This window comes from Toxotes jaculatrix, chromosome 8 (genome assembly GCF_017976425.1).
Source record: "Toxotes jaculatrix isolate fToxJac2 chromosome 8, fToxJac2.pri, whole genome shotgun sequence".
Lineage (NCBI taxonomy): Eukaryota > Metazoa > Chordata > Actinopteri > Toxotidae > Toxotes > Toxotes jaculatrix.
This window is the reverse complement of record NC_054401.1, coordinates 796557-814804: the sequence shown is the minus strand read 5'-3', so window position 1 is coordinate 814804 and position 18248 is coordinate 796557. Positions and strand designations below refer to the sequence as shown.

At 46.1% G+C, this 18248-nt stretch overlaps 1 protein-coding gene across 1 annotated transcript in view; it reads right to left on the bottom strand.

Moving 5' to 3' along the window:
- Window positions 1–17757, bottom strand: part of atp2c1 (ATPase secretory pathway Ca2+ transporting 1) — a 33013-nt gene extending 15256 nt beyond the window's left edge. Inside the window, exons 1-7 of the mRNA XM_041043913.1 lie at window positions 17714–17757; window positions 17240–17360; window positions 6548–6652; window positions 6239–6355; window positions 3559–3648; window positions 1683–1718; window positions 1428–1489 (exon numbers count right to left, since the gene is read on the bottom strand). Coding sequence (XP_040899847.1) covers window positions 1428–1489; window positions 1683–1718; window positions 3559–3648; window positions 6239–6355; window positions 6548–6652; window positions 17240–17263 — 434 coding nt within the window. The 5' untranslated portion in view covers window positions 17264–17360; window positions 17714–17757. The remainder of the gene's footprint in view (window positions 1–1427; window positions 1490–1682; window positions 1719–3558; window positions 3649–6238; window positions 6356–6547; window positions 6653–17239; window positions 17361–17713) is intronic.
- Window positions 17758–18248: the final 491 nt, after the last annotated feature.

Sequence of the window (18248 nt, the reverse complement as noted above, 5' to 3'; positions counted from 1 at the left end):
TGTAAATGTCATGTTTTTTCAGCTGAGTCTTGAAGGTGAATATGAAATCATTACGTCAATGTCTTAAGAACTGATTAGTCCCAGAGAAGGAGCTCTGTATTCACTGGTGTATTGATACTGATAAGTACGACAGTAAGATCAATAAAAAGCTGTCAAATCTGAGCAGAGAGAGAGAGAGAGAGAGAGAGAGAGAGAGAGAGAACAGGTAATGGAGGGATGAGTGAAGATAAACAAAACGATCGACTTCTGAGAGCTCAACCACGATGAGAGTCCTTCTCAGTTTACAGACCTGCTGCTACAGGTTCAGCACAGCTGTGTGTGTCTGTGTGTGTGTGTCAGTGTGTGTCTGTGTGTGTCTGTGTGTGTCTGTGTGTGTCAGTGTGTGTCTGTGTGTGTCTGTGTGTGTCTGTGTGTGTCTGTGTTAATCCTCTGTGTTTTCTGCCAGGTGAAGTGGCAGCTGCTCCTTCTGTCTGCTGGTATTTGAAGTGTAAATGGAGGCCTGAGGAGTCTGTCTGAAGGAACATCTTCTCTCTGCCTGTCTGAGAAACTCTGCCTCCATTTAAGCCTCTGCTTTCTGATGGTGATTTGAGGAGTGAAAAACAGAAGGATATTTGTTTTTAGAGAAGCTCCTCGTTTCTTTCCTGGTACGTCTGATGTTTAATCTCCTGCCGTGGTTCCACTGAGGCTGGGAACACACTCAGAAACCTCATGTCACATTTTCTCCCCAGTCTCACTGTTATTACTACAGTTTGTTCTCCTTTTAGACGTGTGAACAGAAAACACTGAGGCACTGCTGGAGACGTCAGGATCTGCTGTACATCACAGATCTGCGTGGTTCAGTACATTTTCATCTCACTGATGCTGATTCTGCATGTTGGTCAAATTTCACGCTGAACTGGAAATTCTTTAGTTTTGTGCTTGTGTGGATGTATGGATGGATGGATGAATGGATGAATGGATGAATGGATGGATGGATTTATGGATGGATGAATGGATGGATGTATGGATGTATGGATGGATGGATGGATGGATGGATGTATGGATGGATGTATGGATGGATGTATGGATGGATGGATGGATGGATGGATGAATGGATGGATGGATGTATGGATGGATGTATGGATTTATGGATGGATGAATGGATGGATGGATGGATGGATGGATGGATGTATGGATTTATGGATGGATGTATGGATGGATGTATGTATGGATGGATGGATGGATGAATGGATGAATGGATGAATGGATGGATGTATGGATGGATGTATGGATGGATGTATGGATGGATGTATGGATTTATGGATGGATGAATGGATGGATGGATGGATGGATGGATGGATGGATGGATTTATGGATGGATGAATGGATGGATGGATGGATGGATGAATGGATGGATGGATGGATGGATGGATGGATGGAACTCTCACCAGTGACATTCTGGAGGCACCAGCTTGCCGAGCTCTTCTAGAGACTTCTCTGAGCGGTACTCCTTCACACAGAGGAGAAACAACTGATCAGAACAACACACCACTGTTATAAAAACAAAACAGCTGGAGTGATGCAAAATTCATCAACGACTGTAGAGAAGTGTATTGTATCCACACACACACACACACACACACACACACACACACACACACACACACACACACACACACACACACAGACATTTGAAGACTCACCTGGACAAAGGCCACGGTCACTACGATGATGATAGCCTGTAAACAGACAGACAAAAGGCAGCTCACTGGATTTAACCTGAGACTGTTCACTGCTCACCTTCCACATCAAAGCATTAAAATCAGCTTTAATGAAAAAATACGTTGATCCCAATCATCCATGATCCCAATGCTGCAGCAGGTTTTTAATCAGACCCTGCTGCAGGTCACGACACCATTATTTTTAAAGGGTTGAGGTTTCCTGACCTCACTTCCTGCTGTTCTGTTACATCGGCACCGAAACTCTCTTCACCTCCAGCAGCTGAATATACAAACAGTGTGCGACGATTGTTGCACCCACAGCTTAGGTGCATATGCAAACAGTGTAATGATGCAATATGCTGTTTGCTCTGTGACTTCCTGTCGCCCCGCCGCCTGACACCCTGTCTACACATGGTTGCCAGGTAACAGGCTGCATTTCGGTCATAATCCAACCTGAGGCATCTTCTTAGTCCATCTTCAGTCTTACACCTGAAACTATGCTGATGATGAGACTGTGTCTCAGCCCAGAGCAGCTGAACAGACACACAGACACACACACAGACACACACACAGACACACACAGACACACAGACACACACACAGACACACACAGACACACACAGACACACAGACACACACACAGACACACACACAGACACACACAGACAGACACACACAGACACACACACAGACACACACAGACAGACACACACAGACACACACACAGACACACACAGACAGACACACACAGACACACACACAGACACACACAGACACACACACAGACACACACACAGACACACACAGACACACACACAGACACACAGACAGACACACACAGACACACACACACACACACACACACACAGACACACACACAGACACACACACAGACACACACAGACACACACACAGACACACACACAGACAGACACACACACACACACACACACAGACAGACACACACAGACACACACACACAGACAGACACACACACAGACACACACACACACACACAGACACACACACAGACACACACACAGACACACACACAGACACACACACAGACACACACAGACACACACACACAGACACACACACAGACGACTGAAACTGCTGATGTGCTGCATGTTTCCGCTGCACAGCCACTGTAGACGAGGCGTTCAGACAGAACCAGCAACGCGCTGCACTGAGCAATCAGACGCTCATGCTAAGAATCAAAGCCGATTATTTGAAATGCAAAATACATAATTCCATTCTGTTTACCTCATGATCATCAAGATGCAGGACAGAATTATTGTTTTCATGGTGTTTGCAACGTGATGGGTGCACGTATTAAAATTCCTTCACTGCTTCAAACTCCCCCAAGGAGGCACCTCACAGTTTGAAAACCTGCCCCAGAGGATGAACCACACTGACCTTTCCTCTGGCACCAACCACAAAATTCACATTACCGGCTGCACTATAAGTAAGACTGTTGTTGTTTGCTCTGTCTGTCTGGAATGAGCTCTGCAGGACGCTGGACTTTCATCTTTTGTATATTTTGAAATCAGACGTTTTCTTTAATGTTCTCCATCTTCTCTGTTGTTTTCTGTTCTTGTCCATTATCAATGCAATTATTCACTGCTGCAACAACATTTCCCTGCAGGGATCCCCAAACGAAGACAGACAAAGTTTTATATAATCTCATTTGCCAAACTCACAGGCAGACACCAGCGTGCACCTACGTCTTCTCCGCTGCTGACGCTGCTATAAGACGCTTCTTCTATTAATACCCCTACAAGAACCGCAGGTCTCTGGAGTGTTTCCACAGGGAAGAAGGAAAAAAACAGAACCACAGAATGAGCAAACGACATACCACAGTGATGCTGATGGCGTCATCGAACTGGTGCATGAGAACGCTGATGACGGCCGACGCCAGCAGCAGCAGGATGAGAGGATCTTTGAACTGAGGACAGAGACACAGAGAGAGAGAGGTCAGGACCAGTGAACCGGGTCAGTGACGGGCCACTGATAATGTCATTGTCATATTCTCATCACAGTGTGTGTGTGTGTGGTATGGGTTATTCATCAGAGCGTCCCCACAAAGACAGAAGTACAGCCGTGTGTGTTTTCCATGACGTGTGGACAAGCTGATTCTGAATCTGAATCTGATTCTGAATCTGAATCTGAAAAGGCGGAGCTCGCTGAACGAAGCGGGCCAACAGTCCCAACTCTATTTCCAGCTCCTGCATTCAAACCGTTTCCATGCTGACGACACGAAAAGCAGCAATGTTATCGCAACTACTGATGATCCGTGTCACTGATTATTCTGATGAGTGCTTTCCTGATAAATCTACTGAAAACAGTTTGGTCTATAAAACATCAGAAAATGTGCATCGCAGTTCCTCAGAATCCAGTCATGTCCTCAGACGTGTTGATTTGCTGTTTTCAGTCGGTCACACCTCAGATTTGATCCAGACACTGGGCCTCTGTTCACCTTCAGGACTGTCAGGCCAGGTGTGGACAGTTTCTGCAGGGACACCTGACAGACTGTGGCTGACAGACTCAGAAATGCCCCATGTGTGAAAGGAGCTTAAAAAAAAAAACAACACCTCTTCTCTCCTCCTTCCTTGTCCTGTCTTCTTGTCTCATCCTCCTCGCCTCCTTTCCGTCTCCCCTCTGAATCCTCCTCCCATGCTGCTTTTCTATATTTAACCCCTCTTTGTTGCTGCTCACAGAGGCCTCTCGCCCCTCCTCTCGTCCCCCCTCTCGCCCCTCCTTCCTCCAGCTGCTTGGCTCAACAGCAGCAGTTTCTGTCCTTGTCGGAGTCCATGTGGACGAATCAGGCCACGCTCAGGCTGCTTCATCATTTCACTGGCTCAGGTGGCTCCTGTGTTCAGCTTTCTCTCTTTAATGAATCCTCTGATCATCTGGTCCAGTGTTTTCCGTCGGTCATTTTCCCTGAGTTATGAAGAGTCTGTGTGTTTCTCCTTTGTATTTTCGTCCATGAGCAGAAAACACAACGCTGAGTCCCAAAGGGTCAAAGGTGAGTGTGTCCACCATGTGAAACCTGCTGGGGTCAAACCTGTCATCCTCCTCTCTTCAGCTCCGTCCTCTTCAACTGAGCTGTGAATGAATGACGTCCATGACACCGCCTTACAAACCTCCGCTCACAGAAACACTGCTGGCAGTCTAATGTTCAGGTCTCCTTTCTCTTAAAGCGTCTCCCGTCAGCGTGAGCTCTGCAGCTGATCGATTAATGATTATTCTATCAGCTCTGCAGCTGATCGATTAATGATTATTCTTCTTCTGAATCTGAATGTCAGCTGACAGAAGGTCCACGGTCACATGATCTGTTACTGGTTATGTCATGTACAGGCCTTTTCAGTAGCATGACACCAAAATAAAAATGACACGCTCATAAATATTAAATGAAAATACATGAAATAAGAACATGATAAATAACAGAGAGTTGTTGTTGTGTATGTATGCACTGTCCGAGTCGACACTGTGTGTCCCGTCATCTCTCTGCGTTCTCCTGACAAAACAATGACACTCTGGAACATGACGAGCCTCCAGACATTTTATCAGACACAGGATAAAAATAGCACGTTGGCTTTATCCTGGAGCTGCAGCCAGGCTGCTGCTGGACGTGTGAAGGGCTTCCTGAGACCCGTCGTCTGATAAATCAGCCGCGTTAAAACATGGACGGGTCAGATAATCGAGTGAGAGCAAACTGCCGTCTACACTGTGAGGAGTGGAGCCCACAGCGACCACACACTGTCAGACACACTGACAGACACACTGACAGACACACCGACAGACACACCGTCAGACACACTGTCAGACACACCGTCAGACACACCGACAGACACACCGACAGACACACCGTCAGACACACCGACAGACGCACCGTCAGACACACCGACAGACACACCGACAGACGCACCGTCAGACACACCGACAGACACACCGACAGACGCACCGTCAGACGCACCGTCAGACACACCGACAGACGCACCGTCAGACACACCGACAGACACACCGACAGACACACCGTCAGACACACCGACAGACACACCGTCAGACACACCGACAGACACACCGTCAGACACACCGACAGACACACCGACAGACACACCGTCAGACACACCGTCAGACACACCGACAGACACACCGACAGACACACCGTCAGACACACCGACAGACACACCGACAGACACACCGACAGACACACCGTCAGACACACCGACAGACACACCGACAGACACACCGTCAGACACACCGTCAGACACACGGACAGACACACCGACAGACACACTGTCAGACACACTGTCAGACACACTGTCAGACACACTGACAGACACACTGTCAGACAGTTGGTTAGAGCCAGCAAACAAACTGGGGAAACACTGAAAGGCTTTGGGTCCCCCTCCTGTCAGCTGCCGTGTCACTGCACTGACTTTGGAGGGGGACACGGGGGGACTCAGCCAAGTCTCCCCTTTGTCATAAGTACACACTGACCTTAAAGCAGAGCTGAGGATGAGGCTTGTTACCTGTGAGATGTATTTCTTCCATAGCGGCTCCTCTTCGCTGATGTCGAACTCGTTCCAGCCGTGGTAGGCTCTCCTCCGGCTCACCTCCTCCTGGGTCAGACCCAGCTGCAGGTCGGCCTGTTAACACCAGCACAGCACACAGAGGTGTGTGTCAAACCTTCACTGACAAACCTCAGACACCAACTTTCTGGCAGCTTTTCTCTTTTTTATAAGTTTCATTTGGAACAAAGGAGCCGTTGTACAGGTTATACAGAGTGTAACATCTCCCTGTACAGTGAGTCTAAGCTTTCTGGTCTGAGGACACCGTACCTGCAGGACACACACTACTTCGTTGACAGGGAGTTCACTGGCTTTTCTGGAGGTTAGTACTGGGACCATGATCTCATCTTCACTGGAGGGTTGTCTCTCGGAAAGCTGCAACACAAACACACACAAAGAAAACTTTACCAAACCAAACACACAAACTCTTCTTCACTGAGCTCGAGTACAGAGGTCAGAGGAGCAGCTCGATCAGAGTCAGCTGACCTGCGTTCACCTCCACGTATCCATGGTAGAGATGAGCTCTGCGACCACAGTCAGCGGCTCTGCTGTCGCAGCCTGGAGCTGCACAGCGCTTTAACTTCACATCAGCAACTTGTTTTTATTCTGTCTGTAACATTAAACCCTGAGGATTCACACTTTGACTTTACACCTCAGTATTAGTGCCAGTAACACGCCTGTGCTTCAGTACCGATGCCAGAACAACATTATTTTAATCTGCGCTTCAAATCAGAACTTTTAAACTGCCACAGTAAGACCCTGTCTCCATCCAGCGTTAACAGGTCATCAGGAAAAAATCCGAACCGAAATCAGAATACGAGCGGATCAGCTAGGTCATCGTGAGAGCAGCGACTCAGCAGAATTTAAGAAAAATCTAAATCAAAAATCAAAAAAGTTCAAAAGGTCACCTGACTGCATCTGCATCTCAAAGGGCCCCAAAACAAAACAGAAGCTAAGAATAGTTTTCAGACGAGTCGGTCTGTTAGCACCACAGTCAGAGGCTTATCGTCACGCACAGTGATGGTTATTTCCCTCCAGTGAGCAGAAGCAGACCAAAGACTTCAGGTCCACAGAGGAGGGGGGGCCAGAGGAAGCTGACAGCATCCATTTGAAGACAACGGGAAACAAAAGGAGGACAAGTTCAGCTCCATCAAAAAAAAAAAGAAGAAAAGAACCCACAGGAATTAAAAACAGAACAAAGCCTATTTTCACGTTCACTCACCAGGAAGAGGGAAAAACTTTCATTACTCTGTCAGCTACTTTTTCATGTCACTGACAAAGAGCTATTTAAAAACACTTGGCAAAAGTTTTAGGTTTGCTTCAACGTGCCACTGCTAATTATTTTAGCAGTTAATGCCTGTAACTGAGAGAAATCCTGAACTCTATCCATAAGTTTCTAATCTCACAATTCAACCAAACACTGCATTGATCTTTTCTCTAATTTTGTCTGAACACTGTTTTATTTCTGCAAACAGCAAACGCTGACCATCGCTGCCCTTTTCCTCATGTTAGGAGCTCAGGTCAAACGATGACAAATCTCATCTTCAACAAACCACATTCCTTACAAACACACTAAATCCTGTGGGATTCGCTTTCCCTGGAAGCTGCTGGTGTATGTTTGTTGTTCTCAGGTCAGGGGAGTCAGGGCAAAGTCTCTCAGCACACTTTACTTTTTTAGCTACATACATGTTCACCAGCTACAACATCTCCACATCAGATAATCCAGGACAGAACAGCTGGTCAGAGCTCAGGTTAAATAAAACCAAAGCTCCAACTCAACAAGGAAAAGATTCGCCTTCACTGTGCGACTGAGAACAACCTACCACTGTAAACAGGCCCATAAGAATGAGACATTACTATACTTTTTTAAATATATATATATATACATTAACATACTGAACGGACTGGATGACCAGTTTGATCCCAGGACCAGCAGGATGGACCTGGGTGAGTATCTACCCCCACTGAGCTCTGAGCTGCCCTGGAGTAAGGCCCTCGACCCCCAACTGCCCCAGTGCAGCTGCTCAGTGGCCATCGGATCAGACTGCGGCTGTACTGAGCGGCTTCAGGCGTGGCTCGGTGCGACTGTGTGAATGTGAGCAGGATATCTGTGAAAAGAGGCAGCACTCAGTCACGTTTTCACAGAACAAACAGCTCCACAGTGCAGCTGCTGTTCCAGGGCGAGCACGGAGAGGATCCAGCCCGTACGGTTCTCTGCGGTCTCATGTCTCGTCCACTTGCCCGCTGAGCAGTGTGAGAATACACCGCTGTGAGAAAACACTTGTGTTCCCACCCTGCGGCTACAGTGCTGAATGAATTCTAGGTATTTCTCATCTACTGTCAATATTTTCACAGTCTCAGTTTGAAGAGGAGAAACTGAACAAATGCCGAGCGTCGACGTGACAGCGGAACCTGTCGCAGCCACGCCAGGCAGTGTGTGCCGTGGCAGTAAGTTATCACCCCGATAAACAAACAACAGCCAGCAGGATCACTGTGGGTCCATGCTGCTGCACAGTGTCTCAGAGGTGGACAGGTGAGGGGGACATGTGATACCTCTCACATCTTCTCTTTAATATTTCACATTTCAGGTAAAGTCACGTCTGGCAGAAGTTTCCCAGACTCCCAGTCTCTCACATTTTCTAATTCAAAAGGAAAATGTTGTTTTCTCACAGCCTTTGTCTTGTTTGGCGACAGACTTCAGGGAAACGCAACACAAACACTCAGACGACAACACAGGACTTAAACAAATCCCCAGTTCAACCACGATTATCTGAAACAGCCATTGAAAGTGAACACACTCAGAGTGTGTGCTACAGTGATGGAGGACTGTAACACACACTCTGGGTGTGTTACAGTCCTCCATCACTGTAACACATCCAGTATCCTTGCTCATTCTCCTCATAATCAAAATAATAATAAACATTTTTTAAATTTCCCAGAGGAAAGGTGTCGTCATGAAAAGTTTTGTTGTGTCTGACCAACAGTCCGTTTACTATCATGAGTGACAGAGGGAAAAAATCTAATTCTTACAGATGAGAAACTGCGAACAGCAAATGTTTAACATTTTCTAAAAAATGACTAAAACAGTTTGTCAGTTATCAAAATAGCTGCTGTTTAATTCTCTGCTGACTGACTAAAGGTTGTGGATCTGTTTAAGCCACAGGCTCTGCACTTACTCAGTGTGGTCAGTAAACATCTCCAGTTAAAGTAACAAGCTTCCTGTAAACAATGCTAACGCGTCTCTGGATGTTTCGAGGCCCGTTCATGATGTTTTCCTCCTTGCTGTGGGTATAATCACCTCTGATCAGGATGAGACCTGGAAAAAGAGAGGACAGGAGTCTCACCTGGTCCCTTCTTCCTCCAGACAGCCGTCTTCAGGTCCACCACAAAGACAATAAGCCAGGCCCTGACTCAGCTAGCATTACCCAAGGCTCAGGCTCTTAGCATTAGCTAAGGTACCGAGAATCTCCTCTTCCCACTCTGCAGACTTCACAGGACAGCTCTCTGTCCCAATTTAACTGAACAGCACAAAGTGGCACCTGCATCCTCTGCTGCCCCTGTTCCTCTGAGCAAACGTCAGCAGAACAGCCCTCTGCTTCAGACAGCCCCCTCAGAGAACAGAGGAAAGGTGAGGCCTTCAGTGAGCAGAGGTGAGAGGCTGAGAGGATTGTTGCTGATAAGCAGTGAGTGGAGCTTAACAGAGGATCCTGTTCCTCCCGTCTCCACCTGATGGATTAAGACTCCCAGTTTGCCCTCTTTAGGACGGGAGGGCAGCTGCAGTCACCGGCTGGAAGCTCAGGGCTGCAGACAGAAGTCGGTATAATGGATTCCAGTAGGTACCAGTTTTCAAAATGGTACAAAAACACCATGATCTGCAATGAAACCTCTAAAACCACTTCTTACAAAATCAATCGCACGATTAATGGAGAAAATAACCAGGAGACAAGTTTAAAACCAGCTCCACCTCAATGAACTTGCTTAATTCAAAGATCTGAGTATTTTTTCCACCACTGCACATTAACATCCAACCAAAGAGCGGGAAACCCTGGCTGTGTTGTTGAACCGGGTTTAAAACGTGTTCCACCTGCTGCCGCATCCTGTTAATCATCGAACAGGTTTATCATGTGAGACCCTGATGAGGTCCTGACCTCTGATCAGTGGGAGTGACAGGTCCCTGAAACCAGTGGGATCCACTGGTTTCAGGGACCTGTCACTCCAAAGTCCTTAAACTCACATCAACTATTTTATCAGACTTAATTAAAACTCACAAACTACAAACACGCAGGATCACAAACAGGATGTAGACATAAAGTCCACATGAGTTTAATGAAGCAGACGATATAAATGATTTACTCCTCTTCAATAAAACCACGTCCATCTGCAAACCTGATCAACAAAGACCAGAGAAAGGAGCAAATTAAACTGTCGGGCAAAGACAAGGTTCTCCTTCTTTTTACTCTTCTAACCATTTGATGAGAATAAATACAGTTTTTCCCTGTCGCTGTAAGACTTAGGCACAGCACCTCGGTGTTTCTGCAGCAGCATAATGCTAGGAGAGTGAGCAGGGATGAGCATTTCAAACCAAAGTACTATTTGATATTCACTGGGATGAGTTTGTTCTCTGAACGTACTCGGTTACTGATCGGGTTTTTAGTGGTGGCTGATGCTGATCAGCCTCCTCCAGCTTCCTTTGACTACTGACATTCAAATATTCAAACATGCAAACAACCAAACGACAAAGGAAACTCAAGCCGAAGGACACGCTCGTCAGTCAAACAGGCTTCATCCTGCCCTCATTACAATCTGCGTTTTCCCATCATCCCAGAACTTCCAGTTAGATCCAGGTCAAACTATTAATGGGTTGAGTGTTGATATGGGCCGAGAGCCAGATCCCTGCAGGGCCGCTCATCTTCCCTCAAGTGCTGCGCTCTAACACCTCACCTCAATATCACTGCCACAAAGAGAGGTGGGCTCAGGTGTGATCCACAGAGCAGGACCTGAACCTTACAACTGCGCACATTAAAACCTGCACACTTTAAACTGCGGATGTAAGACAATGTTTGCCATCTTAGGGTGTAACAGAACGTGTATTCATCCTGAACAGTCACGGTACGTTGTGGATGAGTGGGAGCCTGTGTACGGAGATTGATGAGGTGCAGTTAAAGCTGATTGGCGTCTGATTGGTGTCTGACTGAGTCAGTCACACTGTGGAGAGAGCGAATGACCCTGAGGAGCCTCAAGAAACATCTGCCTCTTTCAGGTCAGCTGTGTGGGAAAACATCGGGCTCCCAGCGAACTACGACAGCAGCACACAGCGAGGGGCGGGTCGGATGAGGAGGGTGTGTCTAACGCATGTTTGTTTTTTTGTATTGCCTGTTTGGATCGCACTGTTTATTGATCCTGACAACAGAAAGACAAAACACAAACCTTTACATTATTCCAGGAATGACTCATTACCGTAGTGGTAGCACAGGTTGGGCAGGACTCGCACAAACCACATTCCTGCACACAGAATAAATGACACCAGAAAACAAACAGCCTGAGCGTCAGTGAAGTACAGAACTACATGTTATACCTGGATAACTTCACGTCTCACTCATTCAGGCACGTAATGTAAGTGGTTTCTGAAAATAACTGTTCGTTCACTTCGTACATGGCTGAGGCTTTTTTTTTTTGCATTTAATGAAAAATCTGGCCCGTACCTGTTCAACAGGTATTGTTTTGCTGTCACAGCTGAAGGTCGGGTCATGTAAATAAACCAAGGTAACTAATGCAGGGCTGTCTTCACCGCCTCCCACACAGCCAGGTTTCAAGAATTAAGTTAAACTCAAGATGATGACTGGCTCTCTGCCAAAGAGGCAGTTAACGACGCGCCTGACTAACTGCTGGTGTTCATTTCAATTCCCGACTGGCTGCTTTCAAGGTCTGCAGGAAGGACACAAACGCCTCGTTTATCAGCAGCTACGACACGAACATCAGCTGAGCTCTGTTCCAAACGGTCACGGGGTCGATGTTCAGAGCTCAGCTCGTCCGATTCAATGACAGCCACGGAGAAAAACTAGACTGAGGCAAAGTAGGTCAAAATCCACCACCAGGCCGCCACTTCCAGAGCAGAGTCTGGACTCAGAGAGAGGAGAGTCTGTCCACTGTGGGGTTTAGGGCGTTCACTTCTACTGATATAGAAGAAATATTTAGAGTCCGTGTCTTTAAATTAGAGAACTTTCATGCCACAATATGTTTGAATCTGAGAAACATCACAGAAATTATAACCATGGAAATAAAGGGAAGCAGCAGCGGTACTAGTCGTATTACTCACAATAGCAGAAGTGGAACTATTAATAGAAGTAGTACCCTGAGTAGTGACGCTCATCAAGACTCTGATCACACGTCTGTGAAGGAACTGAGGTGGAACTCAGAGATGCTTTCTGCACAGTCACTGTGTGATAAAGCCTGTTGTTTAAAGTCCTAACAGCCTGCTGATCAGACTGAACTGACACTGAACCCCACTTTACTCATGCTGGAAAAAAAAAATTCCAAAACCTTGGAAAGTGACAGATCTGTCCATCAGAAAAAGAAAAACTGCAGGTCCTCGAGTCGGACGAGGAACAAGCTCATTTTTAACGATTAGTAAAATAACTGCAGATTCATTTTCTGCTATTAACAAATCAGCTAATCGACTAATCGTTTCAGATCCACTGCCAACAACGTGAACCGCTGTAACCTGCCCATGTATGTGATAAGCAGCGTCTGTGATGACCGTCCTTCTGTCCTGTTAGTAACAGGATTGCAGGGAAGCACTGACTGGATGTTACGGGACGTGTGAGGCTGCCCAGCAGGCTGCTGTGGAAGACATTCATCAGAGTGACCCCAACACACACACCAGCACAGCTTAATGGAAGCAAGCAGCAGAGTGTGAGAGGGGCTGAGAAGCTGAGAGGATGCTTTTCTCCACAAGGAGGTTATCATGAGGGAAGGAGGGAGGGAAGGAGGGAAGGAAGGAGGGAAGGAGGGAGGGAGGGAGGGAAGGAGGGAGGGAGGGAGGGAGGGAAGGAGGGAGGGAAGGAGACAGTCGGTGTGAGTCCACCACCTTCACACCACTCAAGATACACAAACAGAGACAGAGACGCACACCTCTCCTCCCCCTCCCTTTGGCAGGTAGACAACAAGTGCAAACACAGCACGCTCTGCCCAGCGCTCAGCCTCAGGATTAAACCAGAGGGATTTTTTTTTATGTGGTTCATAACCTGAACGCCGCCTCAGATCCTGGTTATGGTCTTATTACTCAGGATAAGCTGCTTATAGGTGTCTTTGTGTCCCACTCACCAGGAATAAACATGGTGTTAACATGGCACCAGAGCGGCACGCAGCAATCAAACCTACAGCCGACACTCTGAGACTTCAGCAGGGCTCCTCACTGTACGGCTGAGTCATACAGATAAAAGCAATAACATAATAATCATCTGCAGTGTTTCACCATCATTAGTAACCACACAGCTTATTACACTCCAGTATCAGACTTCTGTTAATGGCTTTGACCTCCATGGTGATACGGAGTGGTGTTTTTCTCAGAGATTATTATGAAGTTAATTTGTTGACTTCTTCGAATAACTTGTGTATAATCTAGTACACAACAAGTCAAAATAACAACAAATGCTCATCACAAGTCATCAGAGCGTCTCTTCACAGAGCAACAGTCACCTGAAACACTGCTGAGCTCGTCTGGTTCCTGTTTCAGAAAATGTGCTTTATAGAAACATGTCAGTCAGAACATGTCATGACAATATTCTTTCATCTTTTGATCTCAGTGTGATTCTACTGAAACACATTAAATGTTACTGTCGAATCACTGCCCAGCGACACTTCACCGAGGGCACACATCATTTTTCACTATGAAAACAAACATATGGAAAGTTATGGACTCCTCTGGCATCCATTGTATGTTGGTGTGTGTATCAGGCCGGGGGCCAGCATGTATTTGGTTTTTTTTGTGTAAATTTGGTTTAAAAGTTCAAAATAAAACAAAAAACATGTAAATAAACTCATTTTCTAGTGAGTTCAAACTTGTCCCCTGACAACCATCAAGGTCGGACCCAAACGCTGCATCATTCTGACAGACCCGGTACACACCCAGGTCCTGTCCCACCGGAAAAGTCTATGGTGACACAATTAAACAGATTAATTTAAATTTAGTGCTGGGATACTTGTGTACCTTAACCCTCCAAACTCAACGCCTAACCCTGAGCCCAGCCCAGGGTTAACCTGGGCCTAACCAAAACCCAACTCTAACCTGAGCCCTGAAACCAGGTCTAAACCCTCAGACAATCATTTTAAGGTGAGTCAGAGAGTGAAGACCAGACAAAATGTCCTGATTTCAATGGTCTAAAATTCAAACCGGTCCTCACACTGTATAGTCATACAGGTACACAGACACACTCACATATACACACACATGCACACACACACACACACACAAACTGAACCTGTCCCTGATAAACTGAGCAGGACAGAACACTCCTGAGCATTTGGATCCTGTCAAAATGTGGACTTTGAACAGGGACAGTTCTGAGTACACAGACTGAGGAGACGCCCAGTGTGTCCTCCTTCACAGCCGTTACAAAGCATATTATCATGAAGAGGAGCTGAGTCGTCACTGCTTCTCAGTGGGTAATTTCACAGCTGGGGGGTCGATCAGCCTGAGACATGAAGGGAATCTGGGAGTCCTCATGATGTGGAACAATGACACAGACTGTGACATTAAACAGGACGCAGGTCATCTTGTCTTAGCTGGGAACAAATCAGGACTGATGACACACAAAGCCTGAGGAACTGACTCTGGTTGGTCAAAATGTAAATCAGGACTCTTTCATTTTCCACTTTATACACATGAAGTAGAAATAAACAGGACTGTGTTTCCACTGCTGATGTCAAAGGGAAGAGAAGATGAGTCAGGATCAGCTGAAGAACCAGAAACAACGTGTAGTTTGGTTTTAAGGCTTAAACCAGTCTCTGCTCCTTCCTACTGAACAATGAGACGTCTCTCTCTGTCTCTCTGTTTGAGCCCATTACATTAATCAGACATCAGACTCCAGACTTCCTGTCCACATCAGGGCTGAGCCGATGTTTTAATCAGATGACAGACAGAACTGTCAGAGGTTTACGTTCTCAGCATCCGTCTTCTCCACCAGCTGCTTTTACACATTAATGTTCCATTAAGTGATTTTTTGATGGTAAGTGAATTAGCTGACTGCCTGTAATGTGAATGGTTGCTAATACTACTGATCCCACTGAGAATTAACAGCTCTCACTCACTCACTCACTCACTCACTCACTCACACACACACACACACACACAAATACACACCATACTACAGTTCCACCTTATTGATTCCCACATTCACCAGCAGCAAAAATTGATTTTAAGACTAACCAGACAGGCTGGTCTATGAACTCCAGAGACAAAAAATAAAAGCCCAGAGACGCCTGAAAATGTGTCCTGAGTCTTTAAACTCCTCCACACCCTATGGTTTTAATCTTTCCCAGACATGACAGCAGTGGGAGAAACATGGGGAGATCTTTGACCGTCAATCCAACACAGTGGTCTTGAATCTCACAAGCATATGGGCCCAAAAGCCGGGACAGTGCCAGGCTGCCACTTGTGAACGGGAGCTGGTGTTGCAGCCCTATTAGGTCATTGAATCTCTTATTGAAATTTTAATCTGTCCTCACTCTTCTTATACGTAAACAATGCATGAAACCGGGAGCAGTTTCTCATTTTAATAATTTAAACTTCTAAACCTTACAATCCTGATCCAGGAACTCCAGAATCTGGATCAGGTAGCTGGTTAAAAAATACGCTATGACTCCAATGGAATCCACATGATTTGGTTTACTGACCTGATTGGAAAGATTGAATACTGGACCAACATTCAAAAGGATCTGGGTTTAGTTTTACACAAACTTCAGACCAGCTTTGTCCCTCTAAAGGACAGGGTCAGTGTATGGATGGCCAAGGAAAAGACACGTGACAAAGGGTAAATAAAAGCTTGTTGGGGGCAGGTGTGGCAGAGACCCGGGGGGTCGCTCAGCAGACAGGTTTAAGTCCCGTCCCCTGATTTACTGAGGCAGATGCAAATCAGGTAGATATCAGGGGACAATCATTATAAACAGCGTGATTAAATAAACTGTTTTCTAGACACAGGGAGCGACTGTAATAATCAGAATAAACCCATCCTTCATTTCTGCGCTCTCTGCCTGACACTCCTTAAAATACATATTCATCAGCTCCACGGCTCAGCTGCTCCCCGCGGAAATCCCTGCAAATAAGTAGTTTAGACAGAAATACCTGGCGTGTCCTCACACACGCGCCCCGCAGACAATCATGTCTTACTCAGGAACCATTTCAAATTCACCTGCAATCACCACCTGTTCAGACAAACTTGTTGCTCCTGCAGAAGAACATATAATCTTCATGTTTCAAGCTTCTCACCTCATCACCTGCAGCATCAGACAGCCGCGCGCACACATTAATGCCCACGTTAGCCTCGGTTAGCTGTTAGCTACCACCGCCGGCGGCTAGCTCACAGTTTCGCCGAGACACAACAAGGATGAGCGGTGGAACTGACGGAGACCGAACATTTAGACTGACCAAATAACACCAAACCCCGCCGAGCTGTCCACGACTCGTCCACCTCCATGTCAACAAACAGCAGCGTCAGAGTCCGGGGCTAACGTTAGCGTGCCCCGGTCACAGCAGTAGCAGCAGCAGGCTAGCAGGCGATAACAGAGCTCCACTCTCAGGGAAACTAACCAAACAAACCCACTGCCAGGCTCACGACGCGGCCGGTTAACTAACTCCGCTCGGTTTCGGTGTCGGAAATGTGTTTGTTCCATGAACAGCTGGGTGGATTCCATGTCGTAATCGGTCGACATTTTACAGGAAAAGTCAAATAACGTGAAACTTACCAGCAGCTCCCGTTTCTTCAGCATCTTCCGTGAAATCCCACAGCAGAGCGTTTTTCTCCGAGCGAACAGCGTCCACCATGTCAGTCCACTGACGCCAACTACGGCAGCACTTCCGGAGACCCTTTCAAAAATAAAAGCAGATATGAAGCAGGATGGGCGTGTCGGAAACACTGATTTCATTATTATTATTATTATTATTATTATTATTATTATTATTATTATTATTATTATTGTTGTTGTTGTTGTTATTGTTGTTTTATATTTCAGTTCCCTTGAAACAAAAATTCATAGAAATATCTCAGCGTTCTGTACTGGACCACCATCAGCCGCCCAAAATGAATCTTGGATTGAGTATGTGCCACCATTCAGACAGGGTTACATTAATACTACTGCGAGAAACCAGTATCGGTAATATTTGTATTGTATTTTGAACATTGAGTCCCCTCACTTCCTGTTAGATGTCAGACAACTTACCGTGTCCGGACGGCCGGTGGCTCTCCCGTGTTGTTGGTACCAGAACGTTCCTTAGGTTCCAAACGAAGATCGCGTGTGTTAAAGAAGATGCTTTTAATCATTCATTTAAAAAAAACGCAGCATCATCCGGTCACGTTGCCGAAGTTGTTGTCAATGTAAATAAATATCTGATGAAAAAAGAGAATTATCTGTGATGCCGCAGGCAGAACAGGTGCTTCATTGGTCAGAAAAGAATGATAATATATCTACAAGCAAACATCACATTTTAAAAGCTCGTCACACGTTATGTATTTCACTTCATACTTCTTCTCCAGAGGGTAAAGTTGGGTAGGAGGGGGAGAAATATTGTACTTTCACACTTTCATTTCACAACTTCGGTTACGTTGTAGATTCAGATTATTGATAGATAATCAACAAGTATCTCGTGGGGTTGTGTTAAAGGTTAAGATAAAATTTTGTTGGTCCTTGAGGTGAAATTCACAAACTAGCCAGCAGTAAATAAAGCCATTAAAAATGCAATGTCAGTGCTGGCGCT